Raw genomic sequence first — 24029 nt, forward strand, 5'->3', positions numbered from 1 at the left:
GGGGGGTGCAGACGGACAGACGGACAGACACCCCCCAAAGCAGCCCGGCAGGGGCGGGGCCGGCCCCTTTAAAGGGCGGGGCCCGCGGAGGGGGAGGGGGCGTGGCCAAAAGGGGCGTGGCCACCAAGAGGGCGTGACTATGTGGGCGGGGTCCGTGAGGGGGGCGTGGCCCGTGGGGGCGTGTCCAAAGGGGGTGTGGGCTGCGAGGGGGCGTGGCCGGGGGCGTGGCCGGGGTGGCTGCGAGGGGGAGTGGCCGGGGGCGTGGCCGGGGGCGTGGCGGGGGTGGCCGGGGGCTGCGAGGGGGCGTGGCCGGGGGTGTGGCCGGGGTGCCCGGGGGGGGGGGGGGGGCTGCGAGCGGGCGTGGCCGGGGGGCGTGGCCGGGGGCGTGGCGGGGGTGGCCGGGGAGGCTGCGAGGGGGAGTGGCCGGGGGCGTGGCCGGGGGCGTGGTCCGGGGGGCGTGGCCTCACCGATTTGGCGCCTTCTTGCCCTGCGCCTCCATCTCGTGCTTGCGGCACAGCGCCCCCTCCAGGCTCTCGGGGGCGCCGCGGGGCGGGGGCAGCGTGGCCGCGTGGGCGGGGCCGGGGGGCGGGACCCCCCCCCGTGGGGACCCCCCCGCGCCGGGCGCCCCCTGCTGGGCCCCGTTGGTCAGCGCCGGGGTCACCTGGGGACACACACACATATATATACAGGGTGGGGGGGGTGACCCTTGGTTCTTTGGGGGGGGGGGGGGTCCTCTAATTTCGGGGGGGGGGGGGGTTGGGGTGGTACCTGGGCGCTGTCCAGCCCGTTGATGGCCGGCGGCTCCAGGGGGCAGCTCTGGGGGGTCCTGGGGGGCACGGGGGGTGGGTGGGGGGACAGGGATGACTGTGTGTGTGCCCCCCCCCCACCATGACCCCCCCCAATTGCCCAGGTCCCCTGTGTCACCCCCTCATCCTAAGTCCCCATGTTCCCCCCAGACCCCCATGTCCCCCCCTGTGTCCCTCTCATGTCCCCCCCATGTCCCCCCGTGTCCCTCCACGTCCCCCCAGACCCCCATGCCTCCCCCATGTCCCCCCTATGTCCCCCCCAGACCCCCATGTCCCCCTCATTTGCCCCCCATGTCCCCCCAGACCCATGTCCCCCCCAGACCCCCATGTCCCCCCCGTGTTCCCCCTATGTCCCCCCCCATGTCCCCACCATGTCCCCCCAGACCCCGATGTCCCCCCATGTCCCCCCCAGACCCTGATAAGCTCCCCATGTCCCCCCTTGTGTCCCCCCCAGAACCCCATGTCCCCCCCATGTCCCCCCTGTGTCCCCCCAGACCCTGATGTCCCCCCCCGTGTCCCCCCCATGTCCCCCCCATGTCCCCCGCCATGTTCCCCTATGTCCCCCCAGACCCCCATGTCCCCGCCATGTCCCCCCCTGTGTCCCCCCCGTGTCCCCCTTGTGTCCCCGCCATGTCCCCCTTGTGTCCCCCCCAGAACCCCATGTCCCCCCCATGTCTCCCCCATGTCCCCCGCCGTGTTCCCCTATGTCCCCCCAGACCCTGATGTCCCCCTCCATGTCCCCCACATGTCCCCCCCCATGTCCCCCCCATGTCCCCCCTCCCTCACCGCAGGCTCTCCCCGCTGTCCCCCCCATCCTGGCTCTGGGGGGGCAGGGCCGGGGGGGCCCCCCCGGGCGGGGGCTGCGCGGGGGGGGGCGTGGGGACCTTCCTCCTCTTCCTCGCCGCCTCCTCCTCCTCCTGCTCCTGCCGGCGGCGCCGCTCGCGTTCCTCCAGCTGGGGGACACGGGGGGCTCAGCCCCCCCAGGCCCCCCAGACCCCCCCAAGCTCCGTCTGCAGACCCCGCAAAGCCCCTTAAACGCCCCCCAGACCCCCCCGAGCTCCCTCCTTAGACCCCCCAGACCCCCCCAAGCCCCCCAGACCCCCCAAGCCCCCTCCTAGACCCCACAAACCCCCCTAAAACCCCCACCAGACCCCCCAAAAACCCCTCCTAGATCCCCCCAGACCCCCCAAAGCTCCCTCCTAGACCCCTCAAAAGTCCCCCATGCCCCCCAAACTCCCTCTTAGACCCCCCAAAGCCCTCCAGACCCCCCCAACTCCCTCCCAGACCCCCCAAAGCCCCCCAGACTCCCCCAAACTCCCTCCTAGACCCCCCAAAAATCCCCCAAGCCCCCCAAACTCCCTCTTAGACCCCCCAAAGTCCCCCAGACCCCCCCAAACTCCCTCCCCAGACCCCCCCAGGCCCCCCCAAGCTCCCTCCTAGACCCCCCAAAAGTCCCCCATGCCCCCCAAACTCCCTCTTAGACCCCCCAAAGACCTCCAGACCCCCCCAAACTCCCTCTTAGACCCCCCAAAGCCCCCCAGACCCCCCCAAGCTCCCTCCCCAGACCCCCCAAAGCCCCCCAGACCCCCCCAAGCTCCCTCCCCAGACCCCCCAAAGCCCCCCAGACCCCCCCAAACTCCCTCCCCAGACCCCCCAAACGCCCCCAAGCTCCCTCTTAGACCCCCCAAAAATCCCCCATGCCCCCCAAACTCCCTCCTAGACCCCCCAAAAGTCCCCCAGACCCCCCCAAACTCCCTCTTAGACCCCCCAAAGCCCCCCAGACCCCCCCAAGCTCCCTCCCCAGACCCCCCAAAGCCCCCCAGACCCCCCAAACTCCCTCCCCAGACCCCCCAAAATTCCCCCATGCCCCCCAAACTCCCTCTTAGACCCCCCAAAGCCCCCCAGACCCCCCCAAACTCCCTCCCCAGACCCCCCAAAAGTCCCCCATGCCCCCCAAACTCCCTCTTAGACCCCCCAAAGCCCCCCAAGCCCCCCCAAACTCCCTCCCCACAACCCCCAAAGCCCCCCAGACCCCCCCAAACTCCCTCCTAGACCTCCCCAAGCCCCCAGACCCCCCCAAGCTCCCTCTTAGACCCCCCAAACCCCCCCAAGCCCCCCAAACTCCCTCTTAGACCCCCCAAAGCCCCCCAGACCCCCCCAAGCTCCCTCCCAGACCCCCCAAAAGTCCCCCAGACCCCCCCAAACTCCCTCCTAGACCCCCCAAAGCCCCCCAGACCCCCCAAGCTCCCTCTTAGACCCCCCCAAAATCCCCCATGCCCCCCCAAGCTCCCTCCCCAGACCCCCCAAAGCCCCCCAAGCCCCCCCAAACTCCCTCCCCAGACCCCCCAAAGCCCCCCAAGCCCCCCCAAGCTCCCTCCCCAGACCCCCCAAAGCCCCCCAGACCCCCCAAGCTCCCTCTTAGACCCCCCAAAATTCCCCCATGCCCCCCCAAACTCCCTCTTAGACCCCCCAAAAATCCCCCATGCCCCCCCAAACTCCCTCCTAGACCCCCCAAAGCCCCTCAAGCCCCCCCAAACTCCCTCCCCAGACCCCCCAAAGCCCCCAGACCCCCCCAACCTCCCTCCTAGACCCCCCAAAAGCCCCCCAGACCCCCCCAACCTCCCTCCCAGACCCCCCAAAAGCCCTCCAGATCCCCCCAAGCTCCCTCCCCAGACCCCCCAAAGCCCCCCATGGCCCCCAAGCTCCCTCTTAGTTCCCCCAAAGCCCCCCAGACCCCCCAAGCTCCCTCTTAGACCCCCCAAAAATCCCCCATGCCCCCCCAAACTCCCTCCCCAGACCCCCCAAAGCCCCCCAGACCCCCCCAAACTCCCTCCCCAGACTCCCAAAGCCCCCCAGACGCCCCCAAACTCCCTCTTAGACCCCCCAAAGCCCCCCAGACCCCCCCAAACTCCCTCCCAGACCCCCCAAAGCCCCCCAGACCCCCCCAACCTCCCTCCTAGACCCCCCAAAAGCCCCCCAGACCCCCCCAAACTCCCTCTTAGACCCCCCAAAAGCCCCCCAGACCCCCCCAAACTCCCTCCTAGACCCCCCAAAAATCCCCCATGCCCCCCCAAACTCCCTCCTAGACTCCCCAAAGCCCCCCAGACCCCCCCAAGCTCCCTCTTAGACCCCCCAAAGCCCCCCAGACCCCCCCAAACTCCCTCCTAGACCCCCCAAAGCCCCCCAGACCCCCCCAAGCTCCCTCCCCAGACCCCCCAAAGCCCCCAGACCCCCCCAACCTCCCTCCTAGACCCCCCAAAAGCCCCCCAGACCCCCCCAAACTCCCTCTTAGACCCCCCAAAAGCCCCCCAGACTCCCCCAAACTCCCTCCTAGACCCCCCAAAAATCCCCCATGCCCCCCCAAGCTCCCTCCCCAGACCCCCCAAAGCCCCCCAAGCCCCCCCAAACTCCCTCCTAGACCCCCCAAAGCCCCCCAGACCCCCCCAAACTCCCTCCTAGACCCCCCCAAAGCCCTCCAGACCCCCCCAAGCTCCCTCCCCAGACCCCCCAAAGCCCCCCAGACCCCCCCAAACTCCCTCCTAGACCCCCCAAAGCCCCCCAGACCCCCCCAAGCTCCCTCTTAGACCCCCCAAAATTCCCCCATGCCCCCCCAAACTCCCTCCTAGACCCCCCAAATATCCCCCATGCCCCCCCAACTCCCTCCTAGACTCCCCAAAAGCCCCCCAGACTCCCCCAAACTCCCTCCTAGACCCCCCAAAAATCCCCCAAGCCCCCCCAAACTCCCTCCTAGACCCCCCAAATATCCCCCATGCCCCCCCCAACTCCCTCCTAGACCCCCCAAAGCCCTCCAGACCCCCCCAAACTCCCTCCTAGACCCCCCAAAGCCCTCCAGACCCCCCCAAACTCCCTCCTAGACCCCCCAAAGCCCTCCAGACCCCCCCAAACTCCCTCCTAGACCCCCCAAAGCCCTCCAGACCCCCCCAAACTCCCTCCCCAGACCCCCCAAAGCCCCCCATGGCCCCCAAGCTCCCTCTTAGTTCCCCCAAAGCCCCCCAGACCCCGCCAACCTCCCTCCTAGACCCCCCCAAAGCCTCCCAGACCCCCCCAAGCTCCCTCTTAGACCCCCCAAACCCCCCCAAGCCCCCCAAACTCCCTCTTAGACCCCCCCAAGCCCCCCAAGCCCACCCCAACTCCTTCCCAGACCCCCCAAAGCCCCCCAGACTCCCCCAAACTCCCTCCTAGACCCCCCAAAGCCCCCCAGAGCCCCCCAAGCTCCCTCTTAGACCCCCCCAAAATCCCCCATGCCCCCCAAACTCCCTCCCCAGACCCCCCAAAGCCCCCGAGACCCCCCCAAGCTCCCTCTTAGACCCCCCAAAGCCCCCCAAGCCCCCCAAACTCCCTCTTAGACCCCCCAAAGTCCCCCAGACCCCCCCAACCTCCCTCCTAGACCCCCCCAAAGCCCCCCAGCCCCCCCCGCAGCCCTGACCGTGGTGAGCCGCGCCAGCGCCGCGAAGCGCTCGTCCCAGGCGGCCGCCGCCTTCTGGAAGCCGCGGTGGCGCTTGAGCAGCGCCTCGGCCTCGGCCACGCTGCGGCCCAGCTCCCCGGCGCGCAGCAGCGGCTCCCGGCTGCTCAGCCAGGCCTCGGCCGCCCCGGCGTCGCGCCCGAACACCAGCACCTCCAGCACTGCGGGAGGGGACACGCGGTGCGGGGCGGGGGTGGGGGGGTCACGCCGCCGCCACCCGGTTCGCCGGAGGGTCCCCCGCCAGCGCGGCCCACCCCCCGCGCGCGGCGCTCACCGATCTGCAGCCAGTCCATCTTGTCCTGCCAACGCGCCCACAGGTCGCGGCGGCGCTCCTGGAGCTGGGAGAGCTGCTCCGAGATCTGGGGACATGGGGACATGGGGACATGGGGACATGGGGATGGGGACACAGGGTGATGCTCCTGGAGCTGGGAGAGCTGCTCCGAGATCTGGGGACATGGGGACATGGGGACATGGGGACACAGGGTGATGCTCCTGGAGCTGGGAGAGCTGCTCCGAGATCTGGGGACATGGGGACATGGGGACATGGGGACACAGGGCGATGCTCCTGGAGCTGGGAGAGCTGCTCCGAGATCTGGGGACATGGGGACATGGGGACATGGGGACATGGGGATGGGGACACAGGGTGATGCTCCTGGAGCTGGGAGAGCTGCTCCGAGATCTGGGGACATGGGGACATGGGGACATGGGGACACAGGGCGATGCTCCTGGAGCTGGGAGAGCTGCTCCGAGATCTGGGGACATGGGGACATGGGGACATGGGGACAGAGATGGGATACAGGAACAGGGGTGGGGACACAGGGGACAGGGAGAGGGACACAAGGACAGGGATGGCGACACGGGGATGGGGACAGGGATGGGATACAGGGACAGGGCTGGGGACATGGGGGCAGGAATGACGATATGGGGACAGCGATGGGATACAGGGATGGGGACACGGGGACAGGGCTGGGGACACAGGGCCAGGGCCGTGGCCACGGCGCCGCGGTTCGGGGCCGCACCTTGTCGGCCGCGTAGTGCCCGCGGTCCAGCAGCGCGGTGCCGGCGGCCACGCAGGCGTCGAAGCGATCGGCCCGCGCCTCCAGCTCCGCCTTCACGCTCTGGTGGTTCTTGATCACCAGATCGGCCGCCGACACGTCCCTGCGGACGGCGCCGCCGTCAGCGTCGCGGCGTCACCGGCGCCGCGCGTCCCCCCGCCGCCCCACGCCGACCGCGCTCACCGCGGGCGCTCCCGGCCCTCCATCTGCAGGCGGACGCCGTCGGTCCAGAGCAGCAGGTCGCGGGCGGCGCGCAGGAACCGGAACATGTCCACGGCGTCCAGGAGGCGCCGGCGGCGGCTCTGGCAGCTGCCGCGCAGCCGTTCCCAGGCCTCGGTCACCGCCTGCTCGTGCCGGCGGATCTCGGCCGCCTGCTCGCCCGCGTACGCCCGCGCCAGCCGCGCCGCGTCCTCCTGCACCTGCCGCACCTGCGGGGACACGGGGGCGACGAGCGCGTCGGAGTGCGGCGTGCTGCGGCGTGTTGCACCGGAGTGCGGCGTGCTGCGTTGTATTGCACCGGAGTGCACTGTGCTGTGTTGTATTGCACCGGAGTGCGCCGTGCTGTGTTGTATTGCACCGGATTGTGCCATGCAGTGTTGTATTGCACCAGATTGTGCCATGCTGTGTTGTATTGCACCGGAGTGCGCCGTGCTGTGTTGTATTGCACCGGATTGTGCCATGCAGTGTTGTATTGCACCGGAGTGCACTGTGCTGTGTCCTATTGCACCGGATTGTGCTGTGTTGTATTGCACCGGATTGTGCCATGCAGTGTTGTATTGCACCGGAGTGCACTGTGCTGTGTTGTGTTGCACCGGATTGTGCTGTGTTGTATTGCACCGGATTGTGCCATGCAGTGTTGTATTGCACCGGAGTGTGCCATGCGGTGTCGTATTGCACCGGATTGTGCCGTGCTGCGTTGTGTTGCACCGGAGTGCGCCGTGCTGCGTCGTGTTGCACCGGATTGTGCCGTGCTGTGTTGTATTGCACCGGAGTGCGCCGTGCTGTGTTGTATTGCACCGGATTGTGCCATGCGGTGTTGTATTGCACCGGATTGCGCCGTGCTGTGTCGTATTGCACCGGATTGCGCCTGAATGCACTGTGCCGTGTCGTGTTGCACCGGAGTGCGCCGTGCTGCGTTGTATTGCACCGGATTGTGCCGTGCTGTGTTGTGTTGCACCGGATTGCGCCAGAGTGCACTGTGCTGTGTCCTATTGCACCGGAGTGCGCCGTGCTACGTTGTGTTGTACCGGAGTGCACCGTGCTGTGTTGTATTGCACCGGATTGCACAATATTGCACCACACTGCACCGCACTGCACTGTACTGTGCTGTACTCCACCGTATTGCACCATATTGCACCGCACTGCACCGCACTGCACTGTACTCTGTCGTACTGCACTGTGCTGTATTGCACCGTACTGCACCGTACTGCGACACACTGCACTGTACTGTGCTGTACTGCACCGTATTGCACCACACGGCACCGCACTGCACTGTACTGTGCCGTACCGCACTGTGCTGTATTGCACTGTAATGCACCATATTGCACCGCACTGCACTGTACTGCACTGTACTGTGCCATACTGCACTGAGCTGTGTTGCACCGTATTGCACCGCACTGCACCGCACTGCACTGTACTGTGCCGTACTGCCCCATATTGCACCACACTGCACCGCACTGCACTGTACTGTGCTGTACTGCACCGTATTGCACCACACCGCACCGCACTGCACTGTACTGTGCCGTACTACACTGTGCTGTATTGCACTGTAATGCACCATATTGCACCGCACTGCACTGCACTGCACTGCACTGTGCCATACTGCACTGAGCTGTGTTGCACCGTATTGCACCGCACTGCACCGCACTGCACTGTACCGTGCCGTACTGCACCATATTGCACCACACTGCACCGCACTGCACTGCACTGTGCTGTATTGCACCGTATTGCACCGCACTGCACCGCACTGTGCCGTACTGCACTGTGCTGTATTGCACCGTATTGCCCCATATTGCACCGCACTGCACTGTACTGTGCCGTACTGCACTGTGCTGTATTGCACTGTAATGCACCATATTGCACCGCACTGCACCGCACTGCACTGTACTGTGCCACACTGCACCATGCTGTATTGCACCACACTGCACTGTACTATGCTGTACTCCACCGTATTGCACCATATTGCACCGCACTGCACTGTACTGTGCTGTACTGCACTGTGCTGTATTACACTGTAATGCACCATATTGCACCGCACTGCACTGCACTGTGCTTTATTGCACCGTATCGCACCGCGCCGCACCGCACTGCACTGTACTGTGCCACACTGCACTGTGCTTTATTGCACCGTATTGCACCATATTGCACCGCACTGCACCGCACTGCACTGTACTGTGCCGTACTGCACTGTGCTTTATTGCACCGTATCGCACCGCGCCGCACCTCACTGCACTGTACTGTGCCACACTGCACTGTGCTTTATTGCACCGTATTGCACCATATTGCACCGCACTGCACCGCACTGCACTGTACTGTGCCATACTGCACTGTGCTGTATTACACTGTATTGCCCCATATTGCACCGCACTGCACCGCACTGTGCCATACTGCACTGCGCTGTATTGCACCGTATTGCACCATATTGCACTGCACTGCACCGCGCTGTGCCGTACTGCACTGTGCTGTATTGCACCGTATTGCACCATATTGCACTGCACTGCACCGCACTGTGCCGTACTGCACTGTGCTGTATTGCACTGTATTGCACCATATTGCACTGCACTGCACCGCACTGTGCCGTACTGCACTGTGCTGTATTGCACTGTATTGCACCATATTGCACCACACTGCACTGTACTGTGCCGTACTGCACTGTGCTGTATTGCACCGTATTGCACTGCACTGCACCGCACTGCACTGTACTGTGCCGTACTGCACTGTGCTGTATTGCACTGTAATGCACCATATTGCACCGCACTGCACTGCACTGTGCTTTATTGCACCGTATTGCACCGCGCTGCACCGCACTGCACTGTACTGTGCCGTACTGCACTGGGCTGTATTGCACCGTATTGCACCATATTGCACCGCACTGCACTGTACTGTGCCACACTGCACTGTGCTTTATTGCACCGTATTGCCCCATATTGCACCGCACTGCACCGCACTGTGCCGTACTGCACTGTGCTGTATTGCACTGTATTGCCCCATATTGCACCGCACTGCACCGCACTGTGCCGTACTGCACTGTGCTGTATTGCACCGTATTGCACCATATTGCACCGCACTGCACCGCACTGTGCCGTACTGCACTGTGCTGTATTGCACCGTATTGCACCATATTGCACCGCACTGCACCGCACTGTGCCATACTGCACTGTGCTGTGTTGCACCGTATTGCACCATATTGCACCACACTGCACCGCACTGTGCCGTACTGCACTGTGCTGTATTGCACCGTATTGCACCGCACTGCACCGCACTGCACTGTACTGTGCCGTACTGCACTGTGCTGTATTGCACCGTATTGCACCATATTGCACCACACTGCACCGCACTGTGCCGTACTGCACTGTGCTGTATTGCACCATATTGCCCCATATTGCACCGCACTGCACCGCACTGTGCCGTACTGCACTGTGCTGTATTGCACCGTATTGCCCCATATTGCACCGCACTGCACCGCACTGTGCCGTACTGCACTGTGCTGTGTTGCACCGTATTGCCCCATATTGCACCGCACTGCACCGCACTGTGCCGTACTGCACTGTGCTGTGTTGCACCGTATTGCACCATATTGCACCACACTGCACCGCACTGTGCCGTACTGCACTGTGCTGTGTTGCACCGTATTGCACCATATTGCACTGCACTGCACTGCACCGTGCTTTATTGCACCGTATTGCACCGCGCCGCACCGCACTGCACTGTGCCGTACTGCACCGTGCTGTATTGCACCGTATTGCCCCATATTGCACCGCACTGCACCGCACTGCACTGCACTGTGCCGTACTGCACCGTGCTGTATTGCACCGTATTGCCCCATATTGCACCGCGCCGCCCCGCCCCCCGCCGCCGCCCCGCGCCCCCCGTCACCCACCTGCGCGCCCAGCGCCTGCACGTCGTGCTCGTAGCTGCGGTGGCCCCGCGCCAGCGCCTCGGCCGCGCTCAGGTCCCGGCCCAGCTCCTCCGGCAGCTGCTGCTCCTTGTGCCGCAGCCGCGCCAGCGCCTGCCGCGCGCCCGCCAGGAAGCGCTGCAGCTCGTGGGCGGCCGCCAGCACCTGCGCCCGCGTGTCCATCAGCTCCAGCAGGTCCGCCCAAGCCTCGTTCAGCCCGTCCTGCCACTCGGCCGCCGCCGCGCTGTCCGGGTGGCCGCCGGCCAGCAGCGCGGCCGCCTGCGCGTTCACGCCGTCCACCCGCTCCTGCCCGATGCCGCTCGTGTCGCGGGAGAACTCGCGGAACTTGTCGCGCAGCAGCTGCCGGGGGGGGGGGACGAAGCACAAGGTGGTCGGGGTGGGAGAGACGCGGGAGATCGCCGAGACCAAGCGGCACCGGCCCTGGCGCTCAAACGTCCCCAAGAGGCTCATCTCGGGTGCTCAGGTGTCCCCAAGAGCCTCTTCTTGGGCGCTCAAGTGTCCCCAAGAGCCTCATCTTGGGTGCTCAAGTGTCCCCAAGAGCCTCATCCTGGGCAATAAAACGTCCCCAAGAGCCTCATCCTGGGTGTTCAAGTGTCCCCAAGAGCCTCATCTTGGGTGTTCAAGTGTCCCCAAGAACCTCATCTTGGGTGTTCAAGTGTCCCCAAGAGCCTCATCTTGGGCAATAAAATGTCCCCAAGAGCCTCATCTTGGGTGTTCAAGTGTCCCCAAGAGCCTCATCTTGGGCACTAAAGTGTCCCCAAGAACCTCATCTTGGGTGTTCAAGTGTCCCCAAGAACCTCATCTTGGGCACTAAAGTGTCCCCAAGAGCCTCATCTTGGGCAATAAAATGTCCCCAAGAGGCTCATCTCGGGCGCTCAAGTGTCCCCAAGAGCCTCATCTTGGGCAATAAAATGTCCCCAAGAACCTCATCTTGGGCGCTCAAGTGTCCCCAAGAGCCTCATCTTGGGCACTAAAGTGTCCCCAAGAGCCTCTTCTTGGGCAATAAAATGTCCCCAAGAACCTCATCTTGGGTGTTCAAGTGTCCCCAAGAGCCTCATCCTGGGTGCTCAAGTGTCCCGAAGAGCCTCATCTTGGGCGCTCAAGTGTCCCCAAGAGCCTCTTCTTGGGCAATAAAACGTCCCCAAGAGCCTCATCCTGGGCAATAAAGTGTCCCCAAGAGCCTCATCTTGAAGGCTCAGGTGTCCCCAAGAGCCTCATCCTGGGCACTAAAGTGTCCCCAAGCGCCTCATCCTGGGCACCAAAGTGTCCCCAAGAGCCTCATCCTGGGTGCTCAAGTGTCCCCAAAAGCCTCATCTTGGGCAAAAAAATGTCCCCAAGAACCTCATCTTGGGTGCTCGAGTGTCCCCAAGAGCCTCATCCTGGGTGCTCAGGTGTCCCCAAAAGCTTCTTCTTGGGCAAAAAAATGTCCCCAAGAGCCTCATCTTGGGTGCTCAAACGTCCCCAAGAGGCTCATCTCGGGTGCTCAAGTGTCCCCAAGTGCCTCATCCTCGGCAATAAAATGTCCCCAAGAGCCTCATCTTGGGTGTTCAAGTGTCCCCAAGAGCCTCATCCTGGGCAATAAAACGTCCCCAAAAGCCTCATCCTGGGTGCTCAAGCGTCCCCAAGAGCCTCATCTTGGGCAATAAAATGTCCCCAAGAGCCTCATCTTGGGCACTCAAGTGTCCCCAAGAGCCTCATCTTGGGCAATAAAATGTCCCCAAGAGCCTCATCTTGGGCACTCAAGTGTCCCCAAGAGCCTCATCTCGGGCAATAAAACGTCCCCAAGAGCCTCATCTTGGGCGCTCAAGTGTCCCCAAGAGCCTCATCTTGGGCGCTCAAGTGTCCCCAAGAGCCTCATCTTGGGCAATAAAATGTCCCCAAGAGCTTCATCTTGGGTGTTCAAGTGTCCCCAAGAACCTCATCTTGGGTGCTCAAGTGTCCCCAAGCACCTCATCCTGGGCAATAAAATGTCCCCAAGAACCTCATCCTGGGTGCTCAAGTGTCCCCAAGAGCCTCATCTTGGGCGCTCAAGTGTCCCCAAGAGCCTCTTCTTGGGCACTAAAGTGTCCGCAAGCGCCTCATCCTGGGCAATAAAATGTCCCCAAGAGCCTCTTCTTGGGCGCTCAGGTGTCCCCAAGAGCCTCATCCTGGGCACTCAGCTGTCCCCAAGAGCCTCTTCTTGGGCACTAAAACGTCCCCAGGAGCCTCATCCTGGGCACTCAGGTGTCCCCAAGAGCCTCGTGTCCCCCACCGTTGGTTCGGTGCCTCCCACCCGCCCCGGCCGCGGTGCCGTTGGGCAGGACCCGCCGGGGACCCGCTCACCGTGACGTGCTCGTAGTCCTGCCCCAGCTCGTGGGACGCGGCCACCAGCTCGCGCTCGGCGATCCACTGCGCCAGGTCATCCACGTCGCGCTTGAGCTGGCACAGGCGCTGGTGCTGCTGCAGCGCCAGCCGGCGCTCCCCGGCCAGCGCCGCCAGCGCCGCGAACTGCCGCTCCACCTGCGCCTGCCGCTGCCGCAGCCGCTCGCTGCGGGGACAAGCGGGTGACAACGGGGACACCGCCCGGGGACAGGGGACACCCGTGGGGAACGGGGCGGCGAGGGGACAAGGGGGGCGAGTGGGATGATGGCGACGGGGGGACGTGGGGACCTCAGGGGATGATGGTGGGAGGGGACAGAGGGACACGTGTCCCCATGGGATGTCACAGGGGTGGGGGTGTCGGGGACATGTGTCCCCATGGGATGTCCCAGGGATGGGGGTGTCGGGGACACGTGTCCCCATGGGATGTCACAGGGATGGGGGTGTCGGGGACACGTGTCCCCATGGGATGTCACAGGGATGGGGGTGTTGGGGACACGTGTCCCCATGGGATGTCACAGGGACGGGGGTGTCGGGGACACGTGTCCCCATGGGATGTCCCAGGGATGGGGGTGTTGGGGACACGTGTCCCCATGGGATGTCACAGGGATGGGGGTGTCGGGGACACGTGTCCCCACGGGATGTCACAGGGATGGGGGTGTTGGGGACACGTGTCCCCATGGGATGTCCCAGGGGGGTCGTGGGGTCTCAAGGGACACGTGTCCCCACGGGATGTCACAGGGGTGGGGGTGTCGGGGACACGTGTCCCCATGGGATGTCCCAGGGACGAGGGTGTCGGGGACACGTGTCCCCATGGGATGTCCCAGGGGGGTCCTGGCATCTCAAGGGACACGTGTCCCCATGGGATGTCCCAGGGGGGTCGTGGGGTCTCAAGGGACACGTGTCCCCACGGGATGTCACAGGGATGGGGGTGTCGGGGACACGTGTCCCCACGGGATGTCACAGGGATGGGGGTGTCGGGGACACGTGTACCCATGAGATGTCCCAGGGGGGTCCTGGCATCTCAAGGGACACGTGTCCCCATGGGATGTCCCAGGGGGGTCCTGGCATCTCAAGGGACACGTGTCCCCATGGGATGTCCCAGGGACGGGGGTGTCGGGGACACGTGTCCCCATGGGATGTCACAAGGGGGTCGTGGGGTCTCAAGGGACACGTGTCCCCACGGGATGTCACAGGGGTGGGGGTGTCGGGGACACGTGTCCCCATGGGATGTCCCAGGGGGGTCGTGGGGTCTCAAGGGACACGTGTCCCCATGGGATGTCCCAGGGATGGGGGTGTTGGGGACACGTGTCCCCATGGGATGTCCCAGGGATGGGGGTGTTGGGGACACGTGTCCCCATGGGATGTCACAGGGATGGGGCTGTCGGGGACACGTGTCCCCATGGGATGTCCCAGGGACGAGGGTGTCGGGGACACGTGTCCCCATGGGATGTCCCAGGGGGGTCGTGGGGTCTCAAGGGACACGTGTCCCCACGGGATGTCACAAGGGGGTCGTGGGGTCTCAAGGGACACGTGTCCCCATGGGATGTCACAGGGATGGGGGTGTCGGGGACACGTGTCCCCACGGGATGTCACAGGGATGGGGGTGTTGGGGACACGTGTCCCCGCGCCCGTCCCACCTCTCGGGGTGTCCCTGCTGGGCCATGTCCCCGCTCTGCGCCGCCAGCTGCCGCACGGTGTGCGCGTAGTCGCGCAGCTCCTGCTCCAGCACCAGCTGTTTGCTCAGCGCCGCCTGCGCGCCCGGCTCGTCCTGGATGGGGGGGGACACACAGCGCCGGGGAGGGGGTGACACCGCCCCGGGCGGGGGGGTGACAACGCAGGGGAGGGGGTGACAACGCCGGGCCCCCCCCCGCAGCGCACCTTTGCCTTCTCCTGCGCCAGCATGCGCAGCTCCTGCTCGCCCATCCAGGCCTCGGCCTCGGCGGCGTCGCGGTAGAACTGGTGTGCGGCCAGCGCCAGGAGCAGCCGCCGGTGCCGCCGCTCGGCCTGGAGCCGCAGCTCCCGCCAGGCCGCCCGCAGACGCTCACCCGCGGCGGCGGCGCCGGCATCGGCACCAGCATCGGCACCGGCATCTGCACCGGCATCTGCACCGGCATCGGCACCGGCATCGGCGCCCGAGGCGCTGTCGCCCGCCTGGCGCGCCAGCAGCTCCTCCACCCGTGGCTCGTGGCCCTGCAGCTCCTTCTGCAGCGTCTGGGGACAGGGGGACACATGGGGACACATGGGGACACATGGGGACACATGGGGACACATGGGGGTGACAGCCCTGCAGCTCCTTCTGCAGCGTCTGGGGACAGGGGGACACATGGGGACACATGGGGGTGACAGCCCTGCAGCTCCTTCTGCAGCGTCTGGGGACAGGGGGACACATGGGGACACATGGGGGTGACAGCCCTGCAGCTCCTTCTGCAGCGTCTGGGGACAGGGGGACACATGGGGACACATGGGGACACATGGGGGTGGTGGCCTTGCAGCTCCTTCTGCAGCATCAGGGACATGGGGACATGGGGACACATGGGGACATGTGGGGGTGACAGCCCTGCAGCTCCTTCTGCAGCATTGGGGACAGGGGGACACATGGGGACACATGGGGACACATGGGGACACATGGGGACGTGTGGGGGTGACAGCCCTGCAGCTCCTTCTGCAGCGTCTGGGGACAGGGGGACACATGGGGACACATGGGGACACATGGGGGTGACAGCCCTGCAGCTCCTTCTGCAGCGTCTGGGGACAGGGGGACACATGGGGACACATGGGGACACATGGGGGTGACAGCCCTGCAGCTCCTTCTGCAGCATTGGGGACATGGGGACACAGGGGGACACACGGGGACACATGGGGGTGGCAACCCTGCAGCTCCTTCTGCAGCATTGGGGACAGGGGGACACATGGGGACACATGGGGGTGGTGACCATGCAGTTCCTACTGCAGCATCAGGGACATGGGGACACATGGGGACACATGGGGACACATGGGGATGATGGTCCTGCAGCTCCTACTGCAGTGTCTGGGGACAGGGGGACATGGGGACACATGGAGACACATGGGGACACGTGGGGGTGGCAGCCCTGCAGCTCCTTCTGCAGCATTGGGGACATGGGGACACAGGGGGACACATGGGGACACATGGGGGTGGTAGCCTTGCAGCTCCTTCTGCAGCATCAGGGACATGGGGACACATGGGGACACATGGGGACACATGGGGACACATGGGGACACATGGGGGTGGTGGCCCTGCAGCTCCTTCTGCAGCGTCTGGGGACACGGGGACACATGGGGACACATGGGGACACATGGGGACACATGGGGGTGGTGGCCTTGCAGCTCCTTCTGCAGCATCGGGGACATGGGGACAGATGGGGACACATGGGAGGGACACGCGGACCCACCTCGTTCTTCTTGATGAGCAGCTGGACAGACGGAAGGTCCTTGCCGTGGTCGGTGGATTCGGCCAAGGGGCGGCGCTCCTGCACCCACAGCTGGGACAGGGACAATGGGGACAGGGACGGGGGGGTCAGGGACACCAAAGGCTCAGTGACACTGGGGGTTTGGGGACATCAAGAGCTTGGGGACACCAGAGGCTCAGGGCCACCGAGGGCTCAGGGACAGCAGGAGCTCAGTGACACCAGGAGCTTGGGGACACTGGGGGCTCAGGGATATGGGGGTCAGGGACATCAAGGGCTCAATGACAATGAGGGTCAGGGACATCAGGGGCTTGGGGACAGCAGGGGCTCAATGACACCAGGGGCTCAAGGATAACGGGGGTCAGCGAGATCCGGGCCCAGGGACACCAAGGGCTCAGGGTCACCAAGGGCTCAGGGTCACCAAGGGCTCAGGGACATCAAAGGCTCAGGGTCACCAAGGGCTCAGGGACACCAAGGGCTCAGGGTCACCGAGGGCTCAGTGTCACCGAGGGCTCAGGGCCACCAAGAGCTCAGGGACACCAAGGGCTCAGGGTCACCAAGGGCTCAGGGTCACCAAGGGCTCAGGGACATCAAAGGCTCAGGGTCACCAAGGGCTCAGGGTCACCGAGGGCTCAGGGTCACCGAGGGCTCAGTGTCACCAAGGGCTCAGGGTCACCAAAGGCTCAGGGACACCCAGGGCTCAGTGTCACCAAAGGCTCAGGGACACCTATGGCTCAGGGTCACCAAGGGCTCAGGGACACCTATGGCTCAGGGTCACCAATGGCTCAGGGTCACCGAGGGCTCAGGGTCACTGAGGGCTCAGTGTCACCAAAGGCTCAGGGACACCAAGGGCTCAGGGACACCAAGGGCTCAGGGTCACCGAGGGCTCAGGGACATCGAGGGCTCAGGGACATCAAGGGCTCAGGGCCATTGAGGCTCAGGGCCATTGGGGCTCAGGGTCACCGAGGGCTCAGGGCCATCAGGGCTCAGGGCCACCAGGGCCTCGGGGACAGCAGGAGCTCGGTGCCGCCGCATCCCCTTGTCCCCCAGCACGTCCCCCGGCGCCACTCACGATCTCGTCCTCCAGGTCACGGCGCAGCTGGTGCTGGCGGCGCGAGGCGGCGAGGAGGCGGCAGCGCTCCCGCAGCGGCTCCCGCAGCGCCGCGAACTGCTGCTCCAGCGCCGACACCTGCGCCCGCAGCTCGGCCGCCCGCGCGTCCCCGGGGCTCAGCGCCCGCGCCTGCGCGCACAGCGACTCCAGCTCCTTCTCCCGCACCTGCGCCTGCTTCTCCAGCACCTGCCGGGTCACCCAGGCATGGGACCCCCTGTCCTGGCGCCCCTGGGCACCCCTTGGGCACCCCATCCTTGGCACCCCCTTCCCTGGGCACCCCATCCCTGGTATCCCCATCCCCGTGCACCCCATCCTTGGCACCCCCTTTGCTGGGCACCCCATCCCTGGTATCCCCATCCCTGGTACCCCCATCCCTGGGCACCCCATCCCTGGCACCCCCTTCCCTGGGCACCCCATTCCTGGGCACCCCATCCCTGGTATCCCCATCCCTGTGCACCCCATCCCTGTGCGCCCCATCCCTGGCATCCCCTTCCCTGGGCACCCCATCCCTGGTACCCCCTTCCCTGGGCACCCCATTCCTGGGCACCCCATCCCTGAGTACCCCATCCCTGGTACCCTCATCCCTGTGCACCCCATCCCTGGCACCCCCTTCCCTGGGCACCCCATTCCTGGGCACCCCATCCCTGAGTACCCCATCCCTGGTACCCTCATCCCTGTGCACCCCACCCCTGGCACCCCCTTCCCTGGGCACTCCATTCGTGGGCACCCCACCCCTGGTACCCCCATCCCTGTGCACCCCAGCCCTGGTACCCCCATCCCTGGTACCCCCATCCCTGTGCACCCCTTCCCTGTGCACCCCATTCCTGGGCACCCCATCCTGGGCAGCCCCAATCTCTTCCAGCTCCTTTTCCCACACCTGCGCCTGCTTCTCCAGCTCCTATAGGCAGTGTTGGGGTCCTCCCTGATCATATCCCCTTCCCTGGGCACCCCTTGTGCCAGGCACCCTGTCCTGGGCACCCCCTGGAACTTCCTTCCTTGTGCACCCCATCTCTGGGCACTCCATCCCTGGTACCCCCATTCCTGGGCACCCCATCCCTGGGCACCCCACCCCTGGTACCCCCATCCCTGGTACCCCCATCCTTGTGCACCCCACCCCTGGTACCCCCATCCCTGGGCACCCCATCCCTGGGCACCCCATCCCTGGTACCCCCATCCCTGTGCACCCCTTCCCTGTGCACCCCATCCCTGTGCACCCCACCCCTGGTACCCCCATCCCTGGTACCCCCATCCTTGTGCACCCCACCCCTGGTACCCCATCTCTGGTACCCCCATCCCCGTGCACCCCATCCCTGTGCACCCCACCCCTGGTACCCCCATCCCTGTGCACCCCACCCCTGGTACCCCCTTCCCTGGGCACCCCATCCCTGGTACCCCCATCCCTGTGCACCCCACCCCTGGTACCCCCATCCCTGGTACCCCCATCCCTGTGCACCCCACCCCTGGTACCCCCATCTCTGGTACCCCCATTCCTGGGCACCCCATCCCTGTGCACCCCATCCCTGGTACCCCCATCCTTGTGCACCCCACCCCTGGTGCCCCACCCCTGGTACCCCATCCCTGGGCACCCCATCCCTGGTACCCCCACCCCTGGTACCCCATCCCTGGGCACCCCATCCCTGGGCACCCCACCCCTGGTACCCCCACCCCTGGTACCCCATCCCTGGGCACCCCACCCCTGGGCACCCCTGATCTCCTCCAGCTCCTTCTCCCGCACCTGCACCTGCTTCTCCAGCACCTGGGGGGTCACCCCGTCATGGCACCCCCTGTCCCGGGCATCCCTGGACACCCCTGGTACCCCCTGTCCTGGTACCCCCTGTCCTGGTACCCCCATTCCCTGCACCCCCACCCCCTGCACCCCCATTTCGCCCCTATCCCCCCCCCGTCCCCCCATGTCCCCACCTGCTGCTTGCTGATGAGGACGCACCCCCATTCCCCCCATGTCCCCCTGTCCCCCCATTCCCCCCATGTCCCCATGTCCCCTCCTGTCCCCCCATATCCCCACCTGCTGCCTGCTGATGAGGATGCACCCCATTCCCCCCATGTCCCCCTGTCCCCCCATGTCCCCCCATGTCCCGCGTCCCCACCTGCTGCTTGCTGATGAGAATGCACCACCATGTCCCCCATTCCCCCCATGTCCCCCTGTCCCCCCATGTGCCCCTGTCCCCCCATGTGCCCCTGTCCCCCCATGTCCCCCATGTCCCCCCATGTCCTGCGTCCCCACCTGTTGCTTGCTGATGAGGATGCACCACCATGTCCCGATGTCCCCATGTCCCCCCATGTCCCCCTTTCCCCCCATGTCCCCATGTCCCCCCATGTCCCTTGTCCCCACCTGCTGCCTGCTGATGAGGATGCACCCCATTCCCCCCATATCCCCCTGTCCCCCCATGTCCCCCATGTCCCCTGTCCCCACCTGCTGCTTGCTGATGAGAATGCACCACCATGTCCCCCTGTCCCCCCATGTCCCCCTGTCCCCCCCTGTCCCCCCATGTCCCCCTGTCCCCCCATGTCCCCCATTCCCCCCGTGTCCCCCGTGTCCCCCCCTGTCCCCACCTGCTGCCTGCTGATGAGGACGCTGACGCTGGCGAGGTCGTGGCCGAGGTCGCCGCCGCGCAGCTGGCCGTGCAGCCCCCCCAGCCACTGGCGCAGCGCGGCGCAGGCCTGCGCGCACAGCTCGGCGCGGTTGGCGTCGAACAGCCGCCGCGCCTTGGTGCGCGTGGTGGCCTCCAGCTCTGCCCACAGCGTCCCCAGCGCCGCCGCCCGCGCCGTCACCGCGCCCGACAGCGCCGGCCGGGCCGCCGCCAGCTGCTGGCCCTCCTGGGGGGACAGGGCGTGAGCGGGGGGTCCCTGTGTCCATGTGTCCCCATGTCCCTGTGTCCCCATGTCCCTGTGTCCCCGTGTCCCCATGTCCCTATGTCCCCGTGTCCCCATGTCCCCGTGTCCCCATGACCCTGTGTCCCCATGACCCCGTGTCCCCATGACCCTGTGTGCCCATGTCCCTATGTCCCCATGTCCCCGTGTCCCCATGACCCTGTGTCCCCATGTCCCTGTGTCCCCATGTCCACATGTCCCTGTGTCCCCACGTCACCGTGTCCCCGTGTCCCCATGTCACAGTGTCCCCATGTCCACATGTCCCTGTGTCCACATGTCCCTGTGTCCCCATGTCCCTGTGTCCCCATGATCCTGTGTCCCCATGTCCCTGTGTCCCCGTGTCCCCATGTCCCTGTGTCCCCATGTCCCTGTGTCTCCATGTCCCACCGCCAGCTGCTGGCCCTCCTGGGGGGACAGGGCGTGAGCGGGGGATCCCTGTGTCCCCGTGTCCACATGTCCCTGTGGCCCCATGTCACAGTGTCCCCGTGTCCACATGTCCCTATGTCCCCATGTCCCCATGTCCCCGTGTCCCCATGACCCTGTGTCCCCATGTCCCTGTGTCCCCGTGTCCCCATGTCCCTATGTCCCCGTGTCCCCGTGTCCCCATGTCCCCGTGACCCTGTGTCCCCATGTCCCTGTGTCCCCATGACCCTGTGTCCCCATGTCCCTGTGTCCCTGTGTCCCCATGACCCTGTGTCCCCATGTCACAGTGTCCCCATGTCCACATGTCCCTGTGTCCCCATGTCCACATGTCCCTGTGTCCCCACGTCACCGTGTCCCCGTGTCCCCATGTCACCATGTCCCCATGTCCACATGTCCCTGTGTCCCCATGTCCCCATGTCCCTGTGTCCCCATGATCCTGTGTCCCCATGTCCCTGTGTCCCCATGTCCCTGTGTCCCCATGTCCCACCGCCAGCTGCTGGCCCTCCTGGGGGGACAGGGCGTGAGCGGGGGATCCCTGTGTCCATGTGTCCCCATGACCCTGTGTCCCCATGTCACAGTGTCCCCGTGTCCACATGTCCCCGTGTCCCCATGTCCCTGTGTCCCCATGTCCCCATGATCCTCTGTCCCCATGTCCCTGTGTCCCCATGTCCCCACATCCCCATGTCCCTGTGTCCCCATGTCCCTGTGTCCCCATGTCCCTATGCCCCCGTGTCCCCTTGACCCTGTGTCCCCATGTCACAGTGTGCCCATGTCACAGTGTGCCCATGTCCACATGTCCCTGTATCCCCATGTCCCTGTGTCCCCATGTCACAGTGTCCCCATGTCCCTGTGTCCCCATGTCCCCGTGTCACAGTGTCCCTGTGTCCCCATGTCACAGTGTCCCCATGTCCACATGTCCCTGTGTCCCCGTGTCCCTGTGTCCCCGTGTCCCCATGTCACAGTGTCCCCATGTCCACATGTCCCTGTGTCCCCATGTCCCCGTGTCACAGTGTCCCCATGTCCACGTGTCCCTGTGTCCCCATGTCCCTGTGTCCCCATGTCCCCACATCCCCATGTCCACATGTCCCTGTGTCCCTGTGTCCCTGTGTCACAGTGTCCCTGTGACCCCATGTCACAGTGTCCCCATGTCCACATGTCCCTGTGTCCCCATGTCCCTGTGTCCCCATGTCCCTATGTCCCTGTGTCCCCATGTCACAGTGTCCCCATGTCCCTGTGTCCCTGTGTCACAGTGTCCCTGTGACCCCATGTCACAGTGTCCCCATGTCCACATGTCCCTGTGTCCCCATGTCCCTGTGTCCCCATGTCCCTATGTCCCTGTGTCCCCATGTCACAGTGTCCCCATGTCCCTGTGTCCCCATGTCCCTGTGTCCCCATGTCACAGTGTCCCCATGTCCCTGTGTCCCTGTATCCCCGAGTCACAGTGTCCCCATGTCCCCACATCCCCATGTCCCCGTGCCCCTCTGTCCCTGTGTCCTCATGTCCCCATGTCCCTGCATCCCCGTGTCCCTGTGTCACCTCCTCTACAGAGTCCAGCCAGCCCCGGTTGGCCCCATATCCCCATAATGTCCTCGGTGTCCCCATGTCCCCCAGTGTCCCCACGTCACCTTCTCCCCGCTGGCCAGCCAGCCCCGGTTGGCCCCATATCCCCATAATGTCCTCGGTGTCCCCATGTCCCCCAGTGTCCCCACGTCACCTTCTCCACGCTGGCCAGCCAGCCCCGGTTGGCCGCCAGCTCGGCCGCGAACGCCTGGTGCTTCTGCCACTTGCTGTGCAGGCTCCGCGCCTCCTCGTACGACACGTCCTGCGCCGTCAGCAGCTTCTCGTTGATCCACAGCGTCAGCTGCGGGGCGCGGGGCCGGGCGGTCACCTCCTGCCCCAACCGGCCTCGCCGCAGCCCATCCTCCTCCTCAGCTTCATCCTCAGCCTCATCCCACCCCATCTCAACCCGTCCTCATCCCCATCCCCATCCCATCCTCATCCTCATCCCATCCCATCCCATCCCGTCCCATCCCAACTCATCCCATCCCATCCCGTCCCATCCCAACTCATCCCATCCCACCCTCATCCTCATCCTCATCCCATCCCATCCTTATCCTCATCCCATCCCATCCTCATCCCATCCCGTCCCATCCCAACTCATCCCATCCCATCCCGTCCCATCCCAACCCATCCCATCCCATCCTCACCCCATCCCATCCTCATCCTCATCCCATCCCATCCTCATCCTCATCCCATCCCATCCTCATCCCATCCCGTCCCATCCCAACTCATCCCATCCCATCCCATCCCATCCCAACTCATCCCATCCCATCCCATCCCATCCTCATCCTCATCCTCATCCCATCCCATCCCGTCCCATCCCAACTCATCCCATCCCATCCTCATCCTCATCCCATCCCACCCCATCCCATCCCATCCCATCCCATCCTCATCCTCATCCCATCCCATCCTCGTCCTCATCCCATCCCATCCCATCCCATCCCAACTCATCCCACCCCATCCCATCCCATCCTCACCCTCATCCCATCCCATCCCATCCCGTCCCACCCCACCCCACCCCACCCCACCCCACCCCATCCCATCCCAACTCATCCCATCCCATCCTCATCCTCATCCCACCCCATCCCAACTCATCCCATCCCATCCCATCCCGTCCCATCCCAACTCATCCCATCCCATCCCATCCCGTCCCATCCCAACTCATCCCATCCCATCCCATCCCGTCTCATCCCAACTCATCCCATCCCATCCTCATCCTCATCCCATCCCACCCCATCCCACCCCACCCCACCCCACCCCATCCCACTCCATCCCACCCCACCCCACCCCACCCTCCTCCTCCTCCTCTTCCTCCCGGTACCTCCTGCGCGTTCTGCAGGAACCGCTGCAGCTCCAGGTTGTCCCTCAGCCGCCCCAGCAGCTCCTGCGCCGCCTCCCGGTTCCTGCGGTGCCTGCGGGACCCCCGTGGCCGTGCCGTGGGGCAGGGGGGACGGTGACGGCCGCGCCGGGACCCCCGGGGCCGTGCCGCGGCTTGGGGCGCCCCCTCACCTGCTCTCCACCGACGCCACCGTCTCCTGCACCTTCTCACCATGGGGGTTGCCCTCGGCCACCAGCTTGTGCCCGGCGGCCACCAGCCCCTGCAGGCGCTCGCCAGCGGCCTCCACGGCGCCCGCCAGATCCTCCTGCTTCTTGACGGCGGCCTCGGCGCCCGGCAGCGTGCCGGGCACGTCGGCGTGCGCCAGGGCGTACTCCTGCGGGGAGCGGACACGGCGCTGGCGTCACCCTCACCGCGTCCCCCCGCCGCGTCCCCGCGTCCCCTC

The 24029-nt window shown here is 65.4% G+C and overlaps 1 protein-coding gene across 1 annotated transcript in view; it reads right to left on the reverse strand.

Annotated features, from left to right (window-relative positions):
- The window catches only part of SPTBN2 (spectrin beta, non-erythrocytic 2), a 40200-nt gene that overhangs the window by 2246 nt on the left and 13925 nt on the right, over nucleotides 1–24029 (reverse strand). Inside the window, exons 10-26 of the mRNA XM_065654049.1 lie at nucleotides 23758–23960; nucleotides 23570–23660; nucleotides 22403–22549; nucleotides 19948–20211; nucleotides 17338–17562; nucleotides 16251–16340; nucleotides 14719–15051; nucleotides 14478–14608; nucleotides 12802–13006; nucleotides 10444–10818; nucleotides 6528–6772; nucleotides 6309–6447; nucleotides 5564–5648; nucleotides 5254–5450; nucleotides 1593–1759; nucleotides 769–826; nucleotides 468–661 (exon numbers count right to left, since the gene is read on the reverse strand). Coding sequence (XP_065510121.1) covers nucleotides 468–661; nucleotides 769–826; nucleotides 1593–1759; nucleotides 5254–5450; nucleotides 5564–5648; nucleotides 6309–6447; nucleotides 6528–6772; nucleotides 10444–10818; nucleotides 12802–13006; nucleotides 14478–14608; nucleotides 14719–15051; nucleotides 16251–16340; nucleotides 17338–17562; nucleotides 19948–20211; nucleotides 22403–22549; nucleotides 23570–23660; nucleotides 23758–23960 — 3149 coding nt within the window. The remainder of the gene's footprint in view (nucleotides 1–467; nucleotides 662–768; nucleotides 827–1592; nucleotides 1760–5253; nucleotides 5451–5563; nucleotides 5649–6308; nucleotides 6448–6527; nucleotides 6773–10443; nucleotides 10819–12801; nucleotides 13007–14477; nucleotides 14609–14718; nucleotides 15052–16250; nucleotides 16341–17337; nucleotides 17563–19947; nucleotides 20212–22402; nucleotides 22550–23569; nucleotides 23661–23757; nucleotides 23961–24029) is intronic.

The sequence above is a fragment of the Caloenas nicobarica genome, chromosome 32 (genome assembly GCF_036013445.1).
Source record: "Caloenas nicobarica isolate bCalNic1 chromosome 32, bCalNic1.hap1, whole genome shotgun sequence".
NCBI lineage: Eukaryota > Metazoa > Chordata > Aves > Columbiformes > Columbidae > Caloenas > Caloenas nicobarica.